Source organism: Heterodontus francisci, chromosome 1 (genome assembly GCF_036365525.1).
Source record: "Heterodontus francisci isolate sHetFra1 chromosome 1, sHetFra1.hap1, whole genome shotgun sequence".
NCBI lineage: Eukaryota > Metazoa > Chordata > Chondrichthyes > Heterodontiformes > Heterodontidae > Heterodontus > Heterodontus francisci.
In genome coordinates this window covers 51,083,841-51,110,732 of record NC_090371.1, presented here as the reverse complement: position 1 = coordinate 51,110,732, position 26,892 = coordinate 51,083,841, and the positions used below count along the sequence as shown (strand labels likewise).

At 43.8% G+C, this 26,892-nt stretch overlaps 1 protein-coding gene across 1 annotated transcript in view; it reads right to left on the bottom strand.

Moving 5' to 3' along the window:
* LOC137377611 (mitogen-activated protein kinase 4-like) overlaps nt 1-8,636 on the bottom strand; it is an 89,982-nt gene extending 81,346 nt beyond the window's left edge. Inside the window, exon 1 of the mRNA XM_068047481.1 lies at nt 8,091-8,636. Within this exon, the coding sequence (XP_067903582.1) occupies nt 8,091-8,636 (546 nt within the window). The remainder of the gene's footprint in view (nt 1-8,090) is intronic.
* Between the last annotated feature and the right edge of the window lie 18,256 nt (nt 8,637-26,892).

Genomic DNA, 26,892 nt, shown 5'->3' with positions numbered 1-26,892 from the left:
TATTGTGCACTGTGTTGATTCAATCTGTCCTCTTCTGTTTCACATCCTTACATTGCTGCTGCACTGAATGATTTATAAAGCATACTGCCACTGTGGTAGTATTGCAGGGCACAGTGTGAATTCCAATTACATTCAAATTCCTGATGAAAAATTACAAAGCTGTCGCACACAGAATACCCTCTTAAAACCTCAGTTACGTTTCATTGCAATGCTCATTTTTCTGTCCCTTTAATAGAGGCTCCTGTTAGTCAGTGTCATAGGATCGTATTATCATAGACGTTGACAGCACGGAAGGAGGCCGTTCGGCCCATCGTGTCCGCACCAGCCGACAAGTAGCCATTCAGCCTAATCCCACTTTCCAGCTCTTGTTCTGTAGCCTTGTAGGTTACAGCACATCAAGTGCGTATCCTCGTACTTTTTAAATGTTATGAGGATTTCTCCCTCTGTCACCCTTTCAGGCAGTGTGTTCCAGATCCCCACCGCCCTCTGAGTGAAAAAATTTCCCTTAAATCTCCTCTAAACCTCCTACGTCCTAAATCTATGCCCCCTGGTATGGACCCCTCAACCAAGGGGAATAGGGCTTTCTTTCCTATCCACTCTATCTAGACGCCTCATAATTTTATACATTTCAATTAGGTCTCCCCTCAGCCTCCTTTATTCCAAAGAAAACAACCCTAGCCTATCCAATCTTTCCTCATAACTAAAATTCTCCAGTCCAGGCTACCTCCTTGTAAATCTGCTGTGTGCTCTATGAGATGCTTCATCTATGCAAATGATTATTATTTTTTCTTTGCTTTCACGTCAACTTAAGGAAGTGTGGAATGAGGAGAGACTGTTCACTCCATCAAGCTATGGGTGGATGGGAGGAGGGGCATAATTTTTCAATTTGGGTCTTGACGATAACATGACATGGTGGATTACCTGGCCATTACAGAGGTCATTCAATATTCATCCCAATGAAATCACACGAATGAAAATTGAATGGGTTTTGTAAAAGTTAGGTGAGCAATTATGTCACATAATTGCTCACGTAGTGAAGTTGAAAATGACCGCCATGATCCATTATGTTAATCTTCCATAGACTGTGTCCATTCTATCCCATAATGAACTCTTCCAAAGCCAGAATAAAGTCAGCCTCAAATTCATAGTAAATGGTGGCCAGGATTTTATCAGCGTGCTGTGAGCACAGACGTTGGGACCAAATGCAGGTCCTGGGCCCATGTGGGCAAATGGCGGGACTGTAGTGGCAATTTTACTGACGACAGTCAATTAAGAGCGGCAACCTGCCTCTTCAAGCTGCCAGCCCAATCAGAGGTTGGCAGCTCCAGAACCTCGGCAGTGCCACTGGGAGAGGTGGCTGCAGCTGAGGCTGCACAAAAAATATTGATTGGAGGGGTGAACCCTCCAGCGGCAGTGTCAGGGCTGTGGGGGGTGGCCATTACCTTTGGTGTGCCCCTCCTTTGGAAAGGAAGGTTGCCCCCACCCACCCAACCAGAGAGACGCTGGAAGGCCACCTCGATGTAGCTGGTGGTCTCCCCATGCGACGGGGGATGTTCCGATGCCAGTAAAATGCTGATGGGGTGTAAAATGACTGTCAATAGGCCTATTAATTGCCTCAAATGGCCGCCCACCTCCGGTCGGTGGGTGGGCAAGCTGCTGCTATTCCTACTGCTGGGAATATCCTTAGTTTTTTAGCCAATTGTCTGACAAACAGGATATAGGTTTTTATAAAGTGAAAATGCACACAGGTCACTCAGCGTCTGAAACTTGCCTTTTTTCATTTAGATGCTGATGAAAAAGCATGAGTTACTTATAAAGCATTGTATCACATTTCTTAGGATGTCTCAACACACTTAAAATGCAATTAGTTACATTTGAAGTGGCGCCTTGCTATTTATGCAGTCATTTTTCACCCAACAAAGTCCACAAGTAGCAATGAGAAGACAAAGCAATTTATTTATTTTTTGGTCATGCTGGTTGATCCAGGACTCCCTGTTCTTCTTCAAATAATGGCATGTAATCTTTAACATCCAGGTAAATAAAAAAGGCCTCAGTTAAATAGCTCCTTAGAAGAAGGTTGCAGTTTCAACAATGGAGCACTGGCTCAGCACTGCCCTAAGGTGTCAGCTTAGACCACGCACTCAGGTACTGGATGGGGATTGAACAACAACTTTTAAACCCAAGCTAGAGCTGAGAATAATATTTACTGTGTCAATGGCCCAGATTTTGCATTCAGTGGTGTTGCTCGCTGCTGACATCGACTAAATCTCTGCAAAAACTACCACAATCCTAGTGACAAAGAATTTCAGCTGCCTTGAGGGAGGATTCCCTCCCGGTGTGCGTTGCAGCGAAGCCCAGCAGTACAAGCCATTGCAGGCGAAAATGGAAGTCATGGCTGTGGCTTAGTTACTGCACCACAAAAACTGTATAAAGTAGGAAGCTGCAGGAAAAAGGCTTTATAAAATCACACATTTAGTAGACAAAAAAATGATGTTATAAAATTAAAAAATGTAAAAATCTTTCAAGTGTAAAATAATTTCGATCAGATAAACCATTTTAAAAAGTCTGATAAATCATGCTAAAATATCATAGGTTTTACTTTTAACAAGATTTATCAGAATTTTAAAAGGTAATTGAAAAATCAGTCCATTTTAACTTTTAAAATGGTGTGGGCCTCCTCATTCTTGAATTGACAGGAGGCCACTTACGCCTGAAAATACAAGCGCAAAATTTTAATGCAAGAGCAAAATACTGTGGATGCCTGAAATCTGAAAAAAAGACAGAAAATGCTGGAAATACTCAGCAGGTCTGGCAGCATCTTTGGAGATAAAAACAGAGTTAACATTTCAGGCTGATGACCTTTCACCAGATGCTGCCTGACCTGCTGAGTATTTCCAGCATTTTCTGTCTTTATTATTTTAAATTTTAAAGTGTAATTAATTCAGAATTCTTGGGTAATTAGTCCAAATTCACGCCGGTTCCATACTTGCCGTGTGAAGTGGTGAACCTTTGGGCGTCGTATTGGCTGGCCCACCCCAACTTTCCAATTAGTGCACATATGTACCCTCTCTCAGGAAATTGTGGGGCCTCTCCAACATATAAGAGCTAATGCGCTACTGGCACCACAAAATCTTGTGCAATATGTTTCTGTAATTTACCCTCTTTACTTGAGATTTCCGTTATTCACTGTTTTTTCCATTCTATATATCTCCCAGGCAGAGAATATAAAGATGACTTCTTAATTTAATTGACTTATTAATGCATTTGAGTAGAGACACAGTGATAACCAATTTATGCACAGAACTTCAACCAACAAAACTATAAGGCAGATTTTAATTCAACCTGCTTGGTAGGAACAGGGTAAGAGGGTGAGGAGTAGGGTGTGATGCATTACCAAGCTCCACCATTTAACTAGTCTAAAATGTGGAATGGGAATGCCGCACAACCCAGAGAAGCAGGGTCTGAATTTAAATAGCAAAGCTGTGTCCCCATAGCATCATCAGGACATGTACACAATTTTAACCACAGGCCAGACTAAGGCCTGCACGGTCTCAAACCCTCTAGCTACTTTGTTGATGTCTGGCTTCAGGCAGGAGACATTGTCGCGCCATGTAGCTGAAGTCAGAACCTACAAGTTAAAATCAAGACTGATATCTCACTTGTAGAATTCCTGGTCATCGACTATCCCTGATCTAAGCAAGAAAGCTGATCCCGAGAGAAATGTTTATTATCAAATTTTCTGCTCAGCATAATAAATACACTTCCAAAATGCACCTAAATGATCAAATTTGTGTAAAGAAATGGAGTTCTGGTGCCAAAGTAAAGATTGGATCATTTACTACACAAAGAATTACCAATTTATAGAAATCCAAATGTGATATTTCTTTGGAGAGTAGTTACGTTTTCCTCTAATTTCCTAATGACTCAACTGAAACAATTAGACCAATCATGCTTCACAATTTGCAATAAGGCCAAGCAGTTTCAGCTTTACACCAAAATGAAATCTGTTAATAACTCCATTGCAAAATCACTCAAAATCAAACTTAGACAAACCGTATAAGATCCTTTCGAGATGGTAAACCTGTGTCACTTTGGCTTCACACTATAATCAGTTTGAAATAAGTTTTAAAAAAACATTTTGGAACTTTGTAAATGCTATTTTTCATCAACATCATCGTACATGTATATAATGTCTTTAACATAATCAAACTTCTCAAGGTGCTTCCCATAGGAAAATGACAGACCAAGTGATAGAGGATTTCGAAGAGTTGGCTGAAGGTAGTCAAAGGAAAAACTCTGAAGAGATTTTAAAAGATGGAAAGGGAAGTGGTGGCACAATGAGGTTTAGGGAGGGAGTTCTAGAAGGTGGGGCCAAGGTGACTTAAAGTTCTTTAATCAATTGAATAACAGCAGGAGCAATGCACAGGAGCCCAGCATTGGGAATAGTACAGTGTAGCTTGGAATGTACGGCTGGAGGAGTTTTCAGAGGTAGGGTGGGGGAAAAATATGGAGGGATTTGTAAAAAAGGACAAGGACTTTGAATCTATTAGTTGGGAAATTATGGTGGGGAGGGGAGAGGGGCGCGAGGGAGAGATGGTGGTTGGTGGTAGGTGGAGGTCAGTAAGGACCAAAGCAAGATTTACTGTGAGTTGGGATGTGGTTGCCACAGTTTTGGACATATAATCATAGAATCATAGCAAGTTTAAGGCGCAGTAAGAGGCCACGGCCCATTGTGTCTGTGCCGGCCAAAAACGATCCAAACATTCTAGTCCCACCTTCCAGCATTTGGTCCGTAGCCCTGCAGAATACGGCACTTGAGGTGCATATGCAGACTCCTTTTGAATGAGTTGAGGGTTCCAGACCCCCACCACCCTCTGGGTGAAAAAGTTTTTTGAAGTTTGTATAAAGAAGAACTCAGAGAGCAGCGAAGAGGGTGTTTTAGAAGTCAAGTCTTGAAGAATAATAACAGGAAAACTTTTGGTGGTGAAAGAGTTGAAGTAGGGATGAAGATAGGTAATGCTGCAGAAGTGAAAGTATGCTGCCTTGGTGCCATTTAGGCTATGGGGTTTGAAGCTCAGCTCAGGGTCAAATAGACATTGAGTGTGGTGCAGTTTCTGGTTCAATTTGAGTGTAGCGTCGAGGAAGGAAGTTTGAGTCATTTTCAGCAGGAGCTGAATAAAATGGCTTCAGTTTCCCAATGCTCAGTTGGAAAAAGATCTCACATTTGATAAGCGGTCTGACAGTACAGACGTGGCTGTGGAATTGAGGCTGGCACTGAAGGATAAGGATGGAAGCTTGGGGTACACAGAGTTGACTGTGGGATGGGAGAAGTAATCATTATTGGAAATATGTAGGCCCCACAGGATAAGTAGAAGTTGAACTAGAAGGACTACAGATCAGAGAAAGTGGTGATGGATGCAGTAATTGATCACATAAAGCAGCCTTTAAAAGTTAGTCAGGGATAGCATGTCATGATTGCAGTCACAGAGAATTTAATTAATGACTTTAACTAAGGTGGTCTTGGCAGGGCAGAAACCAGACAGTGGGGATTCAAAGAGAAACTTTTGGGGGCACTGGCCACAGAGCAGTATGGCAACAACATACTCAATGAATCACAAAAGGTTAGTATGCAGGTACAGCAAATGAATAGGAAGGCAAATGGAATGTTGTCATTTATTGCAAGGGAAATTGAGTATAAAAGTAGGAAGTTCTGTTACAGTTATACAGGGCGTTGGTGAGACCACATCTGGAGTACTGCGTACAGTTTTGGTCTCCTTCCTTAAGAAAGGATGTAATTGCATTAGATGCAACTCAGAAGGTTCACTCGACTGATTCCTGGGATGAAGGGGTAACCTTATGAAGAAACGTTAGACAGGTTGGGCTTGTATCCATTGGAATTCAGATGAATGAGAGGTGATCTTCATGAAACATATAAGATCCTGAGGGGACTTGACAGGGTGGATGCTGAGAGGATGTTTCCCTTTGTGGAAGAGACTAGAACTAGGGGAAACTGTTTAAGACAGAGATGAGGAGAATTATTTTCTCTCAGAGGGTCAGCAGTCTGTGGAATTCTCTTCCTCAGCGAGCAGTGGAGGCAGGGTCATTGAATATTTTTAAGGCTAAGCTAGATAGATTCTTGATTGACAAGGGAGTCAAAGGGTATAGCAGGTAGTCAGGAAAATGGAGTTAAGGCCACAATCAGACCAGCCATAATCTTATCAAATGGCGGAGCAGACTCGAGGGGCCGAATGGCCTACTCCTGCTCCTAATTCATATGTTGGTATGTTCAAGGAGAGGGAAGACAGATTAGATTTGGCATGGTAGCTGGAAAGGGTACAGCAATTGAGTTTTTTTAAAGGACAGGGGGTTGATGACAGCACTTTTCAAGCAGAGGATACCTGAGCAAAGGGAGCTATTTCTGTATCAGCAAGCTTTGGGGCAATGATATTGTTTAATACTCAGAAACTTAAGACTGCCACGGAGTCAGGTTTTCTGTTGGCTCTTGTTTAACATAAAAAATCTACGCAGTATTTGGACACAGATGAGCAGAGTTCTAGGTGTATGTGCTAACTGTTATTTTGTTAGCCAAGAAGGTAAGTGAAGCGAGCAGTATAATTCAAGTTTGCCAGTACTTTGCTAAGATCCTTGGGATGTTTTGATACCTTAAAGGTGCTAAATAAATGCAAGTTGTTGCTGTGTCACTTGAAACAGGTAATGGTCTCAAACAGTAACTATACTATAAGTGTGGCCTAAGGTTCTAAAAATGTTTCATTTGCAATTGTAAGTAACTCATAAAAAGAACATGCTGTTGCTTTATGTTAGTAAGGTAAGGTTAGTTAAAGTGCCAGGAGACCATATTCTATTTAGTTCAATACATGCTGAAGTGAATTTAGCCGCCAGTGTAAGTGGGATATGATTCAATGAGTTGACCTGCAACTGACCTTCATATATTTGTAAAAAATCATTACTTTTTTAAAAAAGGAATTTGTTCCCTGCCTCCATGACCCCGATATTCTCAAGTTGTCTCCTGAAACTGGGAATGATGTAGGGTATGGCCCACTTCTGCAACCTCATCCAAGTGACCACTGTTCAAATCTGAGCCTAAATATTCCAAGGACGAAATTCCTGTGGTGGGGGGATTGTGAGATTGGTCAGATCGCCCACAGACCAGGTAAGGAAAACAGGTTTCCTTCTCGATAGAGCATTTGTGAACCTGCTGAGTTTTTACCACAATGACACAGCTTCACAGTCACTTTTACTGATATTTATTACTAGCTATTTATTTCTAGATTTCTTTTGCAAGTCTCTGGGCTATATTCCAGTGACATAACCACTACGGTACTCTACCACGTCATTTAAGAACTTTCGGAAATCCTGGTTTTGGGGTGGGGGGCGGGGGGGGGAGAGCAAGACTCCTACTCCCTACCCCTAATATCTGCAACTGGCCTCTGGGGCATGTCTGGGGTGTTCCTGGGATATTCTAGAAATTATAACCAGTATATATATCTTCCTTAGTTCCAAACATTGACCATGACTGACTATTAAAATGACCCCATCTCTGAGATTTGGAACATGGTTGATGTCCTGTGGTTGATGGCCATGTATCTCTTTCCTGATTCCATCTGGTGGCAGAGCAGGAGACCTGGAATTTCAGGCCTTGTGTGTCAGTAGATTGTCTGATTATGGACAGTATCATATGGCGCTTTTACATTAAAGGAGTACAGCCAACTGCAGGCTCATTAGCTTCCTCCATCGGATGAATACTTCAGTGTAAACCTTCGGAATCTACAATTCTGCCTTTGTGGTAAGGGAAGTTGTTTCACATATTTAGACAGGGCGCTGGTCCCATGCGTTTGCTATAAGGTGTCTGTATAAAAGCAATGTTCAAAACACCGATAGAGATTGACGGTTGCCCAGTGCTTCTGAGTATAAAAGCAAGAAAATGGTGTACAAAGGATGTTTTCTGGCTCTCTGCAGATAAGTGTAAAATATCTTGTAGTTGCCTACCCTACTGTATTGAATTGGCAACTAACAGTACTATATACCCCAGTACTATATTGAGCCAGTGGGTTTTAATGTAGCTCACTTACTTTGTGTGAATAATGTGGGTCCACAATCCTCGCCAATCCAAAGTCACCAATTTTCAACACAAGGTCTTCAGTGTTGATAAAGATATTGGCTGGCTTTAGATCCCTGTGCAGTATGTTAGCTGAGTGGATGTACTTGAGTCCTCGAAGTAATTGGTACATAAAAAGCTTTGCGTGTTCCTCTGAGAGGGATCCCTGCTCCAAAAGGCGAGCAAGGTCTGTGTCCATGTGTTCTTGGACTATGTACACGACGCTCAACCTACAGATATCACGAGGTATGTCACTTCCTTTGGGGCCGAGGACCTCAAAAACCTTTACGATGTTGTCATGATCCAATCGACGGATGATTTTGATCTCTCGCAGAGCGTGCTTGATACTTCGGGAGTCGCTAATTGTGATCTTTTTCACCGCAACCTTACGGTAGCTTTGGCTGTCAATTGCCGCAAATACCAATCCATTAGCACCATATCCCAAAGGCTTCAGCTCGATGTAACGGACACCTAGATCAAACCCATGGACATTGGTGACACAGTCAAACTTTTCTGCCATTGCCCTAGTCAATTAATATCTCAAGGTGGTGGTTAATCTTTCATCTCATCCAGAAGCCTTAGAAATATTTGAATCTTTTTTTCAAAGAGCAATAATGTTAAATAAAAAAGGCCCCCCGGTGCTTTGCTGAAGAGAGTTATCTTTCAGTTGACATGCCCTCATTCGACACGTTCTATGGATGTTGTGTGCCAGCATGGATTCCCATGAAGCCGTGCAGTAACACAGGCGAACATGTAGTCATCTTGTTGAGCACTAGTTCTGCTGCTGTTCTTCACAGCTCATTGAGATTTTTATTGCCATTTGTTTCTGCCAATGTTACACAAACAGCTTGGCCTTGTTCCACACCAAGTCTCCTCCTGGAAGAAAAAAAAATATTTACTTGTGTAGAAAATCTTGAGAAACCGGACACAGTGATTGTACTTACAAACTCTCTAATCATGCTGTTTTCCCAAATTATTAGAGGTTCCTTCAATGACTCTGCTGTCAAACACACTGCCTGGTGTGATAGTGAATCATGCAGCTCAGGATAATGCAATGTTGGATCCAAAGTCTATGCTGAATTAGTTGATCTCAGCTGGGATAGTAGTAGGGACTCTATAAATGACTTCTGTACTTCTGGGCTCATTGGCCAGGGTTTCCACCCCTCACCGCTAACCAACGACCTCAGCTGGAAAGTGAATGTGGTTACTTGGGTGAGGTGCCAGAAGACAGACATTGTCCACAGGCCTACATCCCAGCATGAGTCAGCACTTTCAGGAAAGGAAGGGAATATTGGAATTTTTATTTCAGCTCATCAAGTTCAAAGAGTTAGACCTTGACTTTGTGCAATAGTGTAAAACAATATGAAATAAAAATCAGGAGAGATGTGAAATGAGCTGCCAACTCGTTATCACCCATTGTATACGATCGTATAAATCATGATCTACTCAAAATAGTTCATTCTAATTCCTTAGCTTTGTGCCAAGTTTTCTGATTTTGCATTGGTTGCTGTGGAAAAGTCCAGTTTGTAATATTGCAATTTTTTACCAGCAGGGAGGTGCAATCACTCCCTTTTTGGCAGTAGATTTTGGATACGATGGTATCAATACAGATATGCTCTGTTAGCATTTCTTTTTTCCAGTTTCCTCTCATTTTTGCTGTCTTGAACAAACTGCCTAGTGCAATGTTATTATTTCATTTGCACTAAGCACCTTTCATCTCACCCTGGTGATTGCTCTTCATCTATTATCATAGACATTTTCCCAAGCTTTTCCCAAGCTTTGGGACCCTGACATTGGGACCAAATATGCTGGCAGTAAGAGCAGCTCAGTAATCAGCAGGAGGTGGCCTCCTAATTAGCCATTTCTGGACCTGCCATCCAATTAAGGACAGTAGGCCGTCGCTCACTGCTGCAGGCCCAATCAGAGGACTGGCCATTCTGAAGCCTCGGCAGCCCTACCGCAAGGGACTGTGAGGGTGCCTTAACATGGAGGTGCCCTCGCTGACCCGCATGGCAGTGAAGAAATAAACAAGATCGAGGCCTGGTCTATAGGGATGGAGGGGAAAGCCCTCTGCTGAATCGGGCTTGGCTGAGATTGCAGTCTTCCATGCTCATCAAAGGGGCATGGAGCCTCCGGCTCCGATGACTCTCCAGCCTGTTTCAGGCATGCCACCTCCATTGAGCTGGTGGCCTCCACACACTGCGGGGAGGCCACTCCGCCAGTGGCAAAATGCTGGCACAGCTGCAAAATCACCCCTAATTGGGTGCCTTAACCAGCATCTCCATGGAGCTGGCAGCTGATCCGATTCCCAGCCCACCCCTGGGAAAGTTCCCTGCCGGCAGGGACCCATCAGGAAGCAGTCCCGATGTGGCTCCTCCCTATTTTCCAGGCTCCCCCACCTCCAAGCTCAGGAAAATTCAGCCCTTTTTAACCATGAGGAACATCAGGGATAATGAGGCTAACTGAAAAAAAACAAAGATAGACTTGCATTTATATAGCGCTTTTGCCGACCTCCAGATATCTCAAAGCGCTTTACAGTCAATGGAGTACTTTTGAAGTGTAGTCACTGTGGTAATGTAGGAAATTGCCACAATAAAATCTTTTTTGTGCTGAGACTTATTTTGACTCTTCAAATTTAGTCTACACTGGAGCGCTTATAGCAGGCACATGATGCAATTTACTTGCCATATGTGGCGAATGGTAAAGCCAGAAAGTGCAGTAACCAATATATATTTCAAAAACAAGAAGTCACCACCTGTCGTAATTGTTAGCATCCAAAATCTCATCCCTACTTCAACTTTTTTTAAATTCTTTCATGAGATGCGGGCATCACTGGCATGGCCAGCATTTATTGCCCATCCCTAATTGTCCTTGAAGGTACGGCTTGCTAGGCCGTTCCAGAGGACAGTTAAGAGTCAACCACATTGCTGTGGTCTGGAGTCACATGAAGGCCAGACCAGGTAAGGAAGGCAGATTTCCTTCCCTAAAGGACATCAGTGAACCAGAAGGGTTTTTACGACAACTGATGATAGTTTCATGGCACTATTAAGGAGACTAGCTAAAAACCAGAGTTTTTAAAAATTAATTAATTGAATTTAAATTTCACCAGCCATGGTGGGATTTGAACCCATGTCCCTAGGACATTAGCCTTGGGTTCTGAGGAAAGGTCACAGACTTGAAATGTTAACCCAGCTTCTCTCTCCACAGCTGCTGCCAGACCTGCTGAGTATTTCCTGCACTTTCTGTTTTGATCCCAGGGCATTAGCCTGGATCTCTGGATTACTAGTCCAATGACATTACCATTCTGTCAATGAGATAATAACTTTAATGAGATACAGCCAATTGATTTAAACTGTTTGAAGACCCAACTTTGCCAGAACAGCAGACCTTTTTAAATTGGTAAGTACAGGGTAGGTACTTACGGCACAACCTGAAATAGTCTGCACTGAGTGCTGCTGCAGGGCATAAAGTGTGAAGTAGGGAGTTTGGTAAGGAGGGGAACTATAAATTAATTAAGAAAAAATAAATTTAATTAAATTAACAGAATAAGGATGGCAGGACAGGTGATGTGTTCAGGCTGCAGTATGTGGGAGCTCCTAGTTTCCATGGCAATCCATGGCAACCACGTCTGTAGTGTCTGTGGCTTGAGGAGCTTCGGCTCAGAGTCCTTGAGCTGGAGACTGAGCTGCAGACACTGCGATGCATCAGGGAGGGGAAAAGTTACCTGGACACTATGTTCCAGGAGGCAGTCACACCTCTTGGTCAGTGATCAGGGACAGGAGGGTGTGACTGAAAGACATAGCAGATAAGGGGATCAAGAAGGTGGGAGTGGAGGAGACTTAGCCCTTGCAATTGAGCAACAAGTTTGAGATGTTTACAGCTTGGGACAACAGCGAGGGCTGTAGTGTGGGCCATGGTACAGGGAGCCATTCAAATGGGAGGAGCAAAAAGGAAAGTAGTGGTTGTAGGGGACAGTATAGTGAGGGGGATTGACACTGTTCTCTGCAGCAAAGAGTGAGAGTCCAGATGCTGTGTTGCCTGCCCGTGCCAGGGTTCGAAACACCTGCTCAGGGCTGAAGAAGAACTTACAGTGGGAGGGGAATAATCCAGTCGTCATGGTCCATGTAGTTACCAGCAACATAGGTAGGACAAGGAAAGTGATTCTGCATAGTCAGTATGAGGAGTTAGGCACCATATTAAGAAGCTGGGAAAGGTGGCAGCTGTACCATTGGGACGGTCTACAGCTGAACCATGCTGGGACCAGTGTTCTAGTGAGCCGCATAACTAGGGAAGTAGAGAGCATTTTAAAGTAAATAGTGGGGGAAAGTTAGGAAGATGTGGTAAATCAAAGAGTAGAAACAAGGCAAGAGAGAAAGGTATTAATATGGGAAAAGATAAACAGACTGTGACAGGAAGGGACAGTGAGCACAAATCTAAGATTAAATCAGCAGACAATGCTAGAGATTACGAACATACAAACATACGAATTAGGAGCAGGAGTAGGCCACTCAGCCCCTCGAGCCTGCTCCGCCATTCAATAAGTTCATGGCTGAACTGATTTTTCCACATTACCACCTACCCACCGATAACCTTTCACCCCCTTACTTATCAAGAATCTATCTACCTCTGCCGTAGAAATATATAAAAACTCTGCTTCCACCACCTTTTGAGGAAGAGAGTTCCAAAGATTCACGATCCTGTGAGAGAAAAAATTTCTCCTCATCTCTGTCTTAAATGGGCGACCCTTTATTTTTAAACAGTGACCCCTGGTTTTAGATTCTGCCACAAGGGGAAACATCCTTTTCACATCCACTCTGTCAAGACCCCTCAGGATCTTACATAATTAAATCAGGTCGCCTCTTACTCTTCTAAATTCCAGCAGATATAAGCCTAGCCTGTCCAACCTTTCCTCATAATATTGACCGCCCATTCCAGATATCAGTCTAGTAAACCTTCTCTGATGTGCTTCCAATGCATTTACATCCTTCCTTAAATAAGGAGACCAATACTGTACACATTACTCCAGATGTGGTCTCACCAATGCCCTGTACAGCTGAAGCATAACCTCCGTACTTTTGTATTCAATTCCCTTCACGATAAACGATAACATTCTATTAACTTTCCTAATTAAGTGCTGTACCTGCATACTAACCTTTTGCAATTCATGCACTAGGACACCCAGTTCCCTCTGCATCTCATGGGCGAAAGGTTATTGAGGGTAGGCAGGAATGTGGAGTTGAGGTTACAATCAGGTCAGCCATGATCCTGTTGAATGGTGGAGCAGGCTTGCGGGGCCAAGTGGCCTACTCAGACTCCTAATTCGTATGTTCGTAGGTTCGTAGCTCAATATGTTAAATGCCTTTATAATTGACCCCTATGGTAATAGCTAGCACCATTTGCCTGATGCAGCATTGAAACTACCTTGACCGAAGACTCAAAATAACATTCTAAGTGACTGTGACTGTAGTACACTATCTCTCATACTTCTCGACCTGTCTGCAGCCCCTGACACAGTTGACTGTATCATCCTCCTCCAATGCCTCTCCTCTATTGTCTTGATGAGTGGGACTGCCCTTGTCTGATTCCATTCATATTTATCCAGTCTTAGCTAGAGAATTTCCTGCAATTTCTACTCCTGCACTGTTAGTTCTGGAGTCCCCCAAACTGAGATCTTTGTTCCTACTCGACATCATTTGAAAGCACAATGTTAGGTTCCATGTGTACCGTGACGACACCAAGCTCTACCTCACCACCACCTCTCTCGATCCTGCCACTGTCTCTGATTTGTCACATTGCTTTTCTGACATTCAGTATTAGATGAGCAAAATGACCTCCAATTAAATATTAGGTAGAGAAAAGCCATTGATTTTGGCTCCCACTACAAACTCTATTCTCTAGCCACTGATTTCAAGCCCCTCCCTGGCCACTGTCTGAGACTGATCAAGACTGCTTGCAATCTCAGGATCCTAAATGACCCTGAGCTGAGCTACCGACCCCCTATTCTCTCCAAAACTGCCTACTTCCACCTCAGTAATATCACCTGTCTGCACCCCTGCTTCACTCTACCTATCGCTGAAACCCTCATTCACATTTTTGTTACCTCCAGACTATCCCAATGTTTTCCTGGCCAGCCTTCCATTTACCACCCTCTGTAAACTTAAGCTCATCGAAAACTCTGCTGCCTGTATCTTAATTCACACCAATTCCTGTTCACCAACCACCCCATGCTCACTGACTCACAGTGGCTCCAGGACGAGCAACACCTCAAATTTAAAATTTTTGTCCTTAATTAAATCCCTCCATAGAACATAAGCACATTCAAAATAGGAGCTGCAGTAGGCCATTCTGCTCTTTCGGAGAGCTGCCACAGACACGATGGGCTGAATGGCCTCCTTCTGTCCTGTAACAATTCTGTGATTCTGCCCTTCGAGCCTGTTCTACCATTCTGTAAGATCATGACTGATCTTCAACCTCAACTCCACCTTCGCACACAATCCCCCAATTCCTTGTTTCCCTGAGTATCCAAAATCTATCATCCATTGACTTGAATATACTCAATGACTGAGCATCCACAGCTCTCTGGGTAGAGAATTCCAAAGATTAACAAGCTTTTGAGTGAAGTAATTTCCCTTTATCTGAGTCCTAAATGGCTGACCCCTTATTCTGAAACTGTGACCTCTAGGGCTAGACTCTCCAGCCAGTGGAAACATCTTTCCAGTATCTACCCTGTCAAACATCTTAAGAATTGTATATGTTTCAATTAGATCATCTTACATCTTCTAAATTCTCGGGAATATAGGCCGAGTCTACTCCATGACCTGAACCCTCCCTATTTCTGTAACCTCCTCCAGTCCTACAGAACTCTGTGTTCCTCCAATTCTGGTCTCTTGTGCATCCCAATTTCCTTTGCCTCATCATTGGTGGCCATAGCTGTCTAGTTCCTAGGCTCTGGAATTCCCTTTCTAAACCTTTCAGCCTCTCCACCTCCTTTTAAACAAAACCTACCTCTTTGATGAAGCTTTTGGTCACCTGTCCTAATATCTCCTTATATGGCTCAGTGTCAGATCTTGTCTGACAATGCTTCTGTGAAGAAATGTGACTTTTACTATGTTAAAGGTACTATACAATTGTAAGCTGTTGTTAATATAGGCAGCTGTCCATGATAAGTGTGGATGATGCAAGCGATAGCAACTGTATTTATTGACCATGTCCAGTTGCCTTGACAGTCAACCACCTGGTGTGGCGTTGGAGTCACATGTGAGCCAGACTAAGTAGAGGTGGGAGATTCCCTTCTCTAAAGGATATTAAAAACCAAGTTGGATTTTGGAAACATGATTTTTTGTTCCCTGGTCACAGCCCACACATGGCCCGTGGTGAAATTTGAACTTATAAGCACTGGGCTACCATATTCAACAGACCAGACCTTTCCAGGTCCAAATGGCTTAGTACTACACTACACTGCATTTACACAACTCATAAATCAAAATAAAATTGTAACTTTTCTAGATAGCCATTACACTGCAATATTTTGGGCTGGAGATAACCATGAGCCCAAAACTCCTGGACTTCACCAGCAACTGGTTTTCATTCTAACTCTGTTTCTCTCTTCATAGATGCTGTCAGAGCTGCTGAGTACTTCTAGCATTTTCTGTTTTTATTTCACTCTAATGCCTTGTAATACAAACCACTATCCTTTGCTATCAACCAGCCAGCTACATATCAATCCAACCTAAAACTTTGCCACCTATCCCATAGGCATGAACCTTCTGAATCAGCCTGTTATGCAAGACAACATCAAATAACATTCTGAAATAGCCATTGTGTTATAATGCAGAAAGCCAGTTGGTTAAAGATGTACTGGAACCAATCTTTACTCAGTCTAATATTTATTTACAGAGTGAAATATTGCAAATATACACTTCCTAATTCAACTATTTCCCCACCCCCAGCCCAGTTTGAATATCTCCTTATCTGCTCAAGTTAAACCCCAATTAATATCCTCCAACTGCATTTAATTAAACACAATTGATATACAATTAACACTGTCTTATCCTTATCTCCCAGGTCAACAATCTTCTCGAAGCAATCCAGTAAATTGGTCAAACACAATCTTCACTTTCTGATCCCATGCCTCCTCTCTCTAATCACAGAATTTTGGCTCATAAGGCGAGAAAAGGTTTTATTTGATGATCCACAGATAGAACAGAAACTAGTGGCAATACTATTATGCTACTGAGAATGTGTGGCATGAAGGAGGATCATAATATTTTCCCTTTCCCTGTGGTTAGTGAAGAAAGTGCACTGCTAGAAGCCAGAGTTCGTCATTGTAACATATAGTTCACCATTGATTTTTAACAACGTCAGACCATAAATATAGCCTTCATTTTCATTACCGCCGATATTGGGAATGTGAAATGGTTCTGTCTGTGTCAAGGGGAAGGGAAAATAGGCTGGCGCATGGGCTGGAGATTCTGGGCTGAATTTTACCCTCATTGGATGGGAGCCGTCCACCGACTGAAATGTCGGTGGCAAACCCACCTCCACCTAGCCTGAGGATCCAGACTGCATTTTACGGTCCCCAGGCCTTTAATTGGTCTGAGGTAGGACTTCCACCTCATTGAGGCAGGAATTCCCACCTAATGGAGCTGCCAGCCAATCAGTGGGCTGGCAGCTCTTAGTCCCAGCAGCACCACTTCTGGAACTGCAACACAGCTTCAAGAAGAAGAGGAAGGATGCTGGAGGCGGACGCATGTCGGGAAGGGCCCCCCAAGCTTCCCACTCCATTTTATGTCCCCCAGCCCCCTGCCACCAACAGGCTCTTTGGTGAGGGGGGTGGGGTGTGTAAAATTCCGGCTTCTTTGTCAGAACACAGAGTATTGTTAGAGAAGTCTGTGTCCATGATGTTGACCTGTTTTCTCCTCTCTAAGACTGGTGGACATTAGCATCTACTGTTTTAATTTCAGACCTTGTCTACAAGATTTCTATCAATCTTCTCATCTTTCTTTGCATGGCCAATTACGGGCTTCTTCCCGCCACTGCTGGGATCTTACCAGTGGCAGGGGTGTCTTCGCCACACATGGAGGGCACCTTGTAAAATGAGTGACCTCCCTGAAGGCTTGGGTTGGGTCCCTCGTCCGAGGGCAATCTGTAGCCCATGGATGACCCCCCAGAACTACTTCACCACCCCTCGCCCCAGGAACCCCTCCCCCTGGACTGCACAGCCAACCCAAAATTGAAAAGAAATTTTTGATCTTAGGATGTCCTACATACAGCCAATTAAGTATATATTGAGTGTAGTTGCCAAGTCATCGTCGCTGAGTTATCATCGCTGCTGTAATGTAGGAAATGCAGCAGCCAAGTTGCTCACAGTAAGGTTCCACAAAGCAATGAAATAAAGGACCAGATAATCTATTTTTGTGATGTTGATTTAGGGATAAATATTGGCCAGGGCACCAGACATAACTCCTGTCCCTCCCTGCTTCAAATCTGCCGTCATCAACCAAACCTTGACCCCTCCATCCTTGCACACTACCACCAATCTCCAACCTCCTCTTTCTTTCCAAAGTTCTTGAATGTGTTGTCACCTCCCAAATTTGTGCCCAACATTTGACGGACTCCATGTTTGAATCCCTTCAATCAGGTTTCCACCCCGGCACAATACCGAAACGCCTTTTACCAAAATCACAAATGACATCCTATGTGATTTGACAAAAGTAAACTTCCCTCTTTATCCTTCTCGACCTGTCTGCAGCCTTTGACATGGCTGACTTGACCATCCTCTTCCAAAGCCTCTCCACTGTCGTCTGGTTGCCTGGGATTGCACTCGTCTGGTTTCATTCTTATCTATGTAATTGTAGCCAGAAGATCACTTGCAATGGCTTCTATTCCCACTCCTAACCATTATATCTTGTGTCCCCCAAGGATCTATCCTTGACCCCCTCCTATTTTCTCATCTACATGCTCGGTGACATCTTCCACAAACAAAACATCAGTTTCCACATGTACGCTGATAACACCCACCACCACCTCGCTCGACCCCTCCACTGTCTCTAATTTGTCAGACTGCTTATCTGACATCCAGTACTGGATGAGTAGAAATTTCTTCCTATTAAATACTGGGAAGACTGAAGCCATTGTCTTCAGTCCCCTTCACAATCTCTTCTCTTACACTACCAATTCCATCCCTCTCCCTGGCAACTGTCTGGGGCTGAAACAGACTGTTTGCAACCTCAGTGTCATATTTAACCATGATATGTGCTTTCAAATGGCACCCTGTTAAACAATGCCTCAAATTTAAAATTTGCATCCTTGTTGTTAAATCCCTCTATGGCCTGGCCTCTCCCTATCTCTGTAATCACCTCCAGCCCCACAACCCTTTGAGATACCTGTGCTCCTCTAATTCTAGCCTCTTGAGCATTTCCCATTGTAATCACTCTACCATTGGTGGCCATGCCTTCAGCTGCCTAGGCCCTTGTTGTATATTGTTGTTAACGTAGTTCGAGCATTGTTTACAGATGTCTTGGAGTCTTTGTATGGCTAAATAGTAACTGCGGAGTCTTCGTATGGCTAAGTAGTAACTTGTTTATTTTATATATATAACTATTTACACACTCATTAAGCCACAGGCTAACACCTCTCATGATGCTGCTAGCATCTTCCAAGCCTAATACCCATGTGACTACTTCTTAACCATCACTATAGTGGGAGGGGTTTCTCTCACTTTTACAGTCCTAAGCTCTAGAATTTCCTGCCTAAACCTTGTTTAGTGCTGAGAACTGAAAGTTAGGTCAGATGATTATGGTGACACTCTCCGTTTAAAGTCATGCTACATTATGTCAAATCCTTCTCAGATGTTGGCATTGCAGATAGGATTCGATTCTGCCATGAACCATTCCCATCTGCCTCAATCCTTCAGACAGTTCTCAGTGCTTCTACGAGAGCATGATGCTCATCCAGCATTCTTATGTTTAGAGCAGGATTCCAGGGGTCGGAGTCGGCAGGGGAGGGGGCTAACTTCTGCAGAGACTCTGCTCCTCACTGTCAGATTGCACTTTCACCTCTGGCATTTTTAGCGTAATGAATGGAATGCCTCACAAAGAGACTATAAGGATGGATCAGAGGAAGCAGGTAGCTTACCTTGGCCTCTCTGCTGAGGTTGTTAAACATTTTCCTGCACTGCAAAGGAGTCCTCAGACTCAACAATGCATTCACTGCCACCTCACGTCACACAGAATGTACTAGATTCTTGGTGAGTCTCCAGTCCCTGACTCCAAACAGAATGTCCTGCCTGCTCCACATCTCCTGTTTAAGAGCATACATGTCCAGCTCTGTGAAATCTGCCACACTTATCTTCCATCAGGCTGCCAACCTTTTCACCCTGATGGTGTGTTCCCTCTGGTGCTCCCATTGCTTCTTGAAGAAGCAGTAAGTTTTATATACTGCTGCTGCAACAGGCCTCTGCCTCTCCTGAAGCCCACCACCCCCTCTCCACTCCCACCAGGGTTCAGATCAATAAACATTGGATAGGTATCTTAGCTTTATCCTCTCTTAACAATTCTTATAGTCTTGTGTTTATCGGTTGGTTTTCTCCAGAGGAAACTGAGATGATGTAATTTGAAATTTTCAGAATTGTGATGGGATTGACAATGTTGAACAGATAAATTGTTCAGTATAAATACCAGGGGCTCAAGTTTAAAGTCAGCAATTGAGGAGCAAGAAGGGAAGTCAACTGGAACTTGTTAAAGAAAAATAAAGGGACAATGCTGTAAGTTGCCAGGGATAGGCATCAAAATGAACACAATTCGAAATCAATCAGATTTGTTTCTTGAAAGACAAATTAAGGGACAAGTTGAGAAGGCAGTTACATGGAATTAAAAATGTATGCTGTTGTGGGGCAAATGTTTTGTTTTCATTCCCGGGAATGGTAGCTTAGTAGTAATGTTACTGGACTAATAATCCAGAGGCCCAGGCTAATGCTTCAGAGACACAAGTTCCCATCCCATCATGGCAGCTGGCAGAATTTAAATTCAACTAATTAATAAATCTGGAATAAAAAGCTAGTCTCAGGGTTGTCATAAAAACCCATCTGGTTCACTAATGCCCTTTAAGGAAAGAAATCAATCATACTTACCCGGTATGGCTTACATGTAACTCCAAACACACAGCATTGTGGTTGACTCTTAAATGTCCTCTGAAATGGCCTAACAAGTCACTCAGTTGTATCAAAATGCTACAGAATAGTCAAATAATAAAACTGGATTGACCAGCCGGCATTGAAAACAACAAAGACACACCCTGCACAGTCGACCTTACAAAGTGGTGCTCATTAATATCTGGGAATAGTGCCAAAATCGGGAAACTAGTCAAGCAACAGCCTGACATAGTCATACTCACCAAATCATACCTTACAGCCAATGTTCCAGACTCCTCCATAACCATTCCTGGGGCGGCACAGTGGCGCAGTGGTTAGCACCGCAGCCTCACAGCTCCAGGGACCCGGGTTCGATTCCAGGTACTGCCTGTGTGGAGTTTGCAAGTTCTCCCTGTGTCTGCGTGGGTTTTCTCCGGGTGCTCCGGTTTCCTCCCACAAGCCAAAAGACTTGCAGGTTAATAGGTAAATTGGCCATTATAAATTGTCACTAGTATAGGTAGGTGGTAGGGAAATATAGGAACAGGTGGGGATGTTTGGTAGGAATATGGGATTAGTGTAGGATTAGTATGAATGGGTGGTTGATGTTCGGCACAGACTCGGTGGGCCGAAGGGCCTGTTTCAGTGCTGTATCTCTAATCTAATCTAATCATATGTCATGTCCCACTAGCAGGACAGAGCCAGCAGAGGTGGTGGCACTGTGCTAAATAGTTGGGAGGGAGTGGCCCTGGGAGTTCTCAACATTGACGCCTGACCCCATGAAGTCTCATGGCATCAGGTCAAACATGGGCAAGGAAATCTCCTGAAGATTACCACTACTGCCCTCCCTCAGCTGATGAATCAGTAATTCTCCATGTTGTACACCACTTGGAAGAAGCAGTGAGGGTAGCAAGAGCACAGAATGTACTCTGGGTGGGGGACTTCAATGTCCATCACCAAGAGTGGCTTGCTAGCACCACTACTGACCAAGCTGGCTGAGTCCTGTAGGACATATCTGACAGACTGGGCCTGTGGCAGGTGGTGAGGGAACCAACAAGAGGGAAAAACCTACTTGACCTCGCCCTCACCAATCCACCTGTTGCAGATGCAGCTGTCCATGACAGTATTGGTAGGAGTGACCACTGCACAGTCCTTGTGGAGACGAAGTCCCATCTTCATCCTGAGGACACCCTCCATCGTGTTGTGTGACACTACCACCATAGATTCAGAACAGATGTAGCAGCTCAAAACTGGGCATCCATGAGGTACTGTGGGCCATCCGCAGCAGCAAAATTGTATTCACCCACAATCTGTAACCTCCTGGCTCCGCATATACCTCACTCCATCATTACCATCAAGCTAGGGTACCAATGCTGGTTCAATGAGAAGTGTAGGAGAACATGCCAGGAGCAGCACCAGGCATACCAAAAAATGAGATGTCAACTTGGTGAAGCTACAACGCAGGACTACATGCATGCTAAACAGTGGACACAGCATGTGATAGACACAGCAAAGCAATCCCAGAACCAACAGGTCAGATCAAAGCTCTGTAGTCATAGAGTTGTGAATGGTGGTGGACAATTAAACAACTAACTGGAGTAGGTGGCTCCACAATTATCCCCATCCTCAATGACGGGGAAGCCCAGCATATCAGTGCAAAGGCAAGGACGAAGCATTTGCAACCATCTTCAGCCAGAGGTGCCGAGTCATGATTCATCTCAGCCTCCTCCTGAGGTCCCCAGCATCACAGATGCCAGTCTTCAAGTCAATTTGATTAACTCCAAATGATATCAAGAAACAGCTGAAGGCATTGGATGCAGGAAGGGCTATGGGCCCTGACAACATCCTGGCTGTAATACGGAAGACTTGTGCTCCAGAACTGGCCACACTCCTAGCCAAGCTGTTCCACTACAGCTACAACACTGGCATCTACCTGACAATGTGGGAACTTTCCCAGGTATGTGCTGCCGACAACAGGCAGGACAAATCCAATCTGGCCAATTATCGCTCCATCAATCTATCCTCGATCATCAACATAGTAATAGAAGGTGTCGTTGACAGGGCTGTAAAGCTGCACTTACTCAGCAATAACCTGCTCACCAATGCTCAGATTGGGTTCCACCAGGGTCACTCAGCTCCAGACCTCATTACAGCCTTGGTCCAAACATGGACAAAAGGGCTAATTCAAGAGGAGGGGTGAAAGTGACTGCCCTTGACATCAAGGCAGCATTTGACCAAGTGTTAGTCTTGGTAAAATTGAAGTCAATGGGAATCAGGGGGATAACTCTCCACTGGTTAGAGTCATACCTAGCACAAAGGAAGATGGTTGTGGTAGTTGGAGGTCAATCATCTCAGCCCCAGGACATCACTGCAGGAGTTCCTCAGGGTAGTGTCCTAGGCTTAACCCTCTTCAGCTGCTTCATCAGTGACCTTCCCTCTAACATAATGTCAGAAGTGGGGATGTTCTGATGATTGCACAGTGTTCAGTTACCATTTGCAACTAACTCCTCAGATACTGAAGCAGTCTGTGCCCACATGCAGCAAGACCTGAACAACATTCAGGCTTGGGCTAAGTGGCAAGTAACATTCGCATCACACAAGTGCCAGGCAATGACCATCTCCAACAAGAGAGAATCTAACCATCTTCCCTTGACATTCAACCACATTACCATTGCTGAATCCCCCACTATCAATATCCTGGGGGTTACCAATGACCAGAAACTGAACTGGACCAGCCACATAAATACTGTGGCTACTAGTGCAGGTCAGAGACTGGGAATTCTCAGCGAGTAACTCAGCTCCTGTCACCCCAAAGCCTGTCCACCATCTGCAAAGCACAAGTCAGGAGTGTGATGGAATACCCTCCACTTGCCTGGATGAATGCAGCTCCAACAACACTCAAGAAGCTTCACACCATCCAGGACAAAGCGGCCCACTTGATTGGCACCCCACGCACAGCCTTAAACATTCACTCATTTCACCACCGACGCACAGTGTGCACCATATACAAGATGCATTGAGGCAACTCGCCAAGCCTCCTTCAACAGCACCTTCCAAACCTGCGACCTCTACCAGCTAGAAGGACAAGGGGAACTCCACCACCTGCAAGTTCCCCTCCAAGCTAGACACCATCCTTCACTGTCACTAGGCCAATATCCTGGAACTCCCTGACAGCACTGTGGGTATACCTACACCACATGGATTGCAGTGGTTCAAGAAGGCGGCTCACCACCACCTGCTCAAGGGCAATTAGGGATGCGTGACAAATGCTGGTCTTGCCAGTGATGCTCACATCCCATGAGCAAGTGAAAAAAAAGAAAATGTTAAATTCTATCATGGTATTTGCATATACATTGAAGATACCTGATCTTATTTGTATCGTCATTCTTTTTTTGTCGCCTGCCATAATCATAATTGAAATGCAAGCCACAACAGAGAAAAATTCTGCCTGTTCAGAGTACATGCTCCTAGGACAATGCTGTGCATGCATTGTTTGGACATAAATTCTAACCACTCAATCAGTGGAATTTTGATCAAGGCAATGCCTTTCGGAGAGCTGTCAAAGGGAGATGCTTGCCTAAAAGGAAGGAGTTAAAATTGGACAGTCCCCTTGGGTGACAGTCACACACCACCTAGAAAACAGTTCAAGATGGGTATTTTAGTAGAAGATTAGGAGTAGATCTCTGTCAGTTAGTTGGATACAGTGCTGAGGAGGAAGAATTAAGGAGGAAGTGAAAACAAATAAAAATAAAAAAAGTAAAAGTCAGTCAACATCAGATTGCTCAGAATAGTAGAACAATTCAACTGACCTAAAAGACATGCATCACTGTCTTTTTATTGACACTTCTCGTGCCATTCCTCAGTACTGTCAGTTAGTAGCCTGTGAGAGCACAGTCCTAACGTTTGTCAATACAGTTCATCTTGTAGTAATAGTCACTCGGATTAAGCCATTGATTTTCCAAGTGTTATTTTGTGCAATGGTTGTTCGTTGAGAGGTAGCATTTCAGAGACAGATATTAACTTCTAACTGAGAGCCATAATTCTGTGCAATGAGTTACTTAAAGACCAATGGCACACACCAGATCAGTCTCACACATCAATCAAGTGACTATAAACAAAATCCCACTGCAGCCCTGAAATTCCATCATGGGATCGCAGACTAATATTTAAAATAATTGCATTAATGCCTCCCGTAGAATTTCTGATGCTACCATTCCCTCTCTTCCTCCCCACCTCGCTGCTCTTGGGTTGCCAAGTTTGGACATATTACATGACCTCCCACCTCCAACCGCCCCATCCAAATGATGTTTTATCACATCTCCAGCATTTCTAGAACCGTTCAAAGAAAATTAAAAATCACAGTGTTCTTGTAAATCCCCCACTGCTTTTTCTCTTGAGATGCTTGCAGCTATGTCCAGGAGATTAACATTCAATCCAGGTGGGTTGGCAAACCCGAACCCCGCTCCCATGCTTGAATGTCCAATCCAGTGATATTCCAGAGCTAGGAAGCTTTAAACTGAGGTCCTGAGGCATATGGAACAGCAAGCATCCTCCAAGCTGGTGGAGGAGTGGGCACCTGTACACTGTATTATGAGGACCACTGAATTAAATGATTGGTCACTAATCGTAAGTTGTGTATTTAGATCCATGTGCAATTCGTGTCACTGCTGGGGTAGAACATACACCCCCTCCCCAACTCAGCCTGTTATTTGAGAGGGGTGTGAACAGATTCTGTTAACTTTAGACAAATTGTAGGGAGATACGGCATACTCAATGAGGAGTTGTAAGTCACTTTCAATCCTAGCTTTAATCATCAGTGGCGTTGAATCAACACAATGGTGTCAATTATTGTTAAACGATAATGCCATTCAGATATACTTGGAGGTACCATGGACTGATGCACACTGCAGCATGTGTCATGACCCTTCTCTGTGCATTCCATTACAACACTTTGCTGAATGCATTAAAGTAAACTGTGCTTAATTACAACATAGTTGTGGGGGTTAGGGTTAAGATACACTGTTGGAACTGGCACAAATAAACACAGCTGCTACATAAATATATTAATTTCCTTATGTTAAAATATGCCATATACGGTTGAACATGCCAGAAGCCAATATAATTGCAAGCACATCAAGAGGATTAGTGCCAGAAAATCGATGTTGTCACTTTATGTATGTAAGGAATGCAAGATTGATACGGGAAAGAATACATGGGTGTCATAAGTGAAAAATACCAAACAACTGGGCCCTGAAATTCTACAGGAGTTCTACTGGTTAGTTGGCGGCACAGTGGTGCAGTGGTTAGCACTGCAGCCTCACAGCTCCAGCGACCCGGGTTCAATTCTGGGTACTGCCTGTGTGGAGTTTGCAAGTTCTGCGTGGGTTTCCTCCGGGTGCTCCGGTTTCCTTCCACATGCCAAAAGACTTGCAGGTTGATAGGTAAATTGGCCATTATAAATTGCCCCTAGTATGGGTAGGTGGTAGGGAAATGTGGGGATGTGGTGGGAATATGGAATTAGTGTGGGATTGGTATGGGTGGATGGTTGATGGTGGGCGCGGACTCGGTGGGCCGAAGGGCCTGTTTCAGTGCTGTATCTCTAAACATAATCACAAAGTGAAAATATAGCTTTTTGCAAATTTTTGAAAAGACTGCTCGCCAATCTTTGGGAAGACCTATTCATCTATTGGATGGTAATCCTAATTGGGTTATCTCAAGGACAAAAAAATTCATTGCTGGCTCCTGAGCCCCTACAGGTCGTCATTTAAATAATTCGAAGGAGCTCCAGAGATGCACAGAAGTGAGTTTCTAGTTTCATAACAATGCACTAATAAGATTGATGGTGGGGATCTGGATATCCCTAGACTGCATTGTAGAATTATCAATACTGTTATGACCAGATGAGAAAGAGGTCTAGGGTTCCCTTTCAGCCTTCACCTGGTCTTACTGTAACAGAGTTCCGAAGAAGGGTCACTGACCCGAAACGTTAACTCTGCTTCTCTTTCCACAGATGCTGCCAGACCTGCTGAGTAGTTCCAGCATTTCTTGTTTTTATTTCTATTTTTAAACACTGTTTTTAGCTCCCCCTTGGTGAATCATTGTTCACTGCTTTCCAATTATAAGGCAAAGAAACCAGCACAAACAGGCTTTCTTAGGTTTAAAGAAGAAAAGTTGAAATTCATTCAACTTGAACTTAAACTTTAATTGGGTTAACCCGTACGGATACACAACGCACCCACGCTAGCATGCAAACGCGATATACACATGCAAATAGAGATGGAAAAGAACAGAAGAAAAATAAAGTGGAAATGTTTGAGGCAATATCTGAAGAGTTGTTGTTACGGTTCTTCGAGCTCACTGTAGAGTCCTTGATTGTAGGTAGCTCTAACTTTACGTTGGGGCCCAGTATTCTTCTTAAACCTTGTTCGCTGTAGGAAACTTTACTGTCTTGTGGTTCATGTGTCTTCAATGGATTCAGAGGCTTGTGAGAAAGAGATGGGAGCAGGCAGACAGGAGAGGCTGTGATGAGCCAGCCAGGAGAGATCTTCTCAGTCCAGGAGCATTCTGACTTTCTGCCTTCAAACTCTCTGTGGCCATTTCAAAGAAAACCCTGGAACAGCCAGATAGACATAAGACCAGCTGGTCTAAC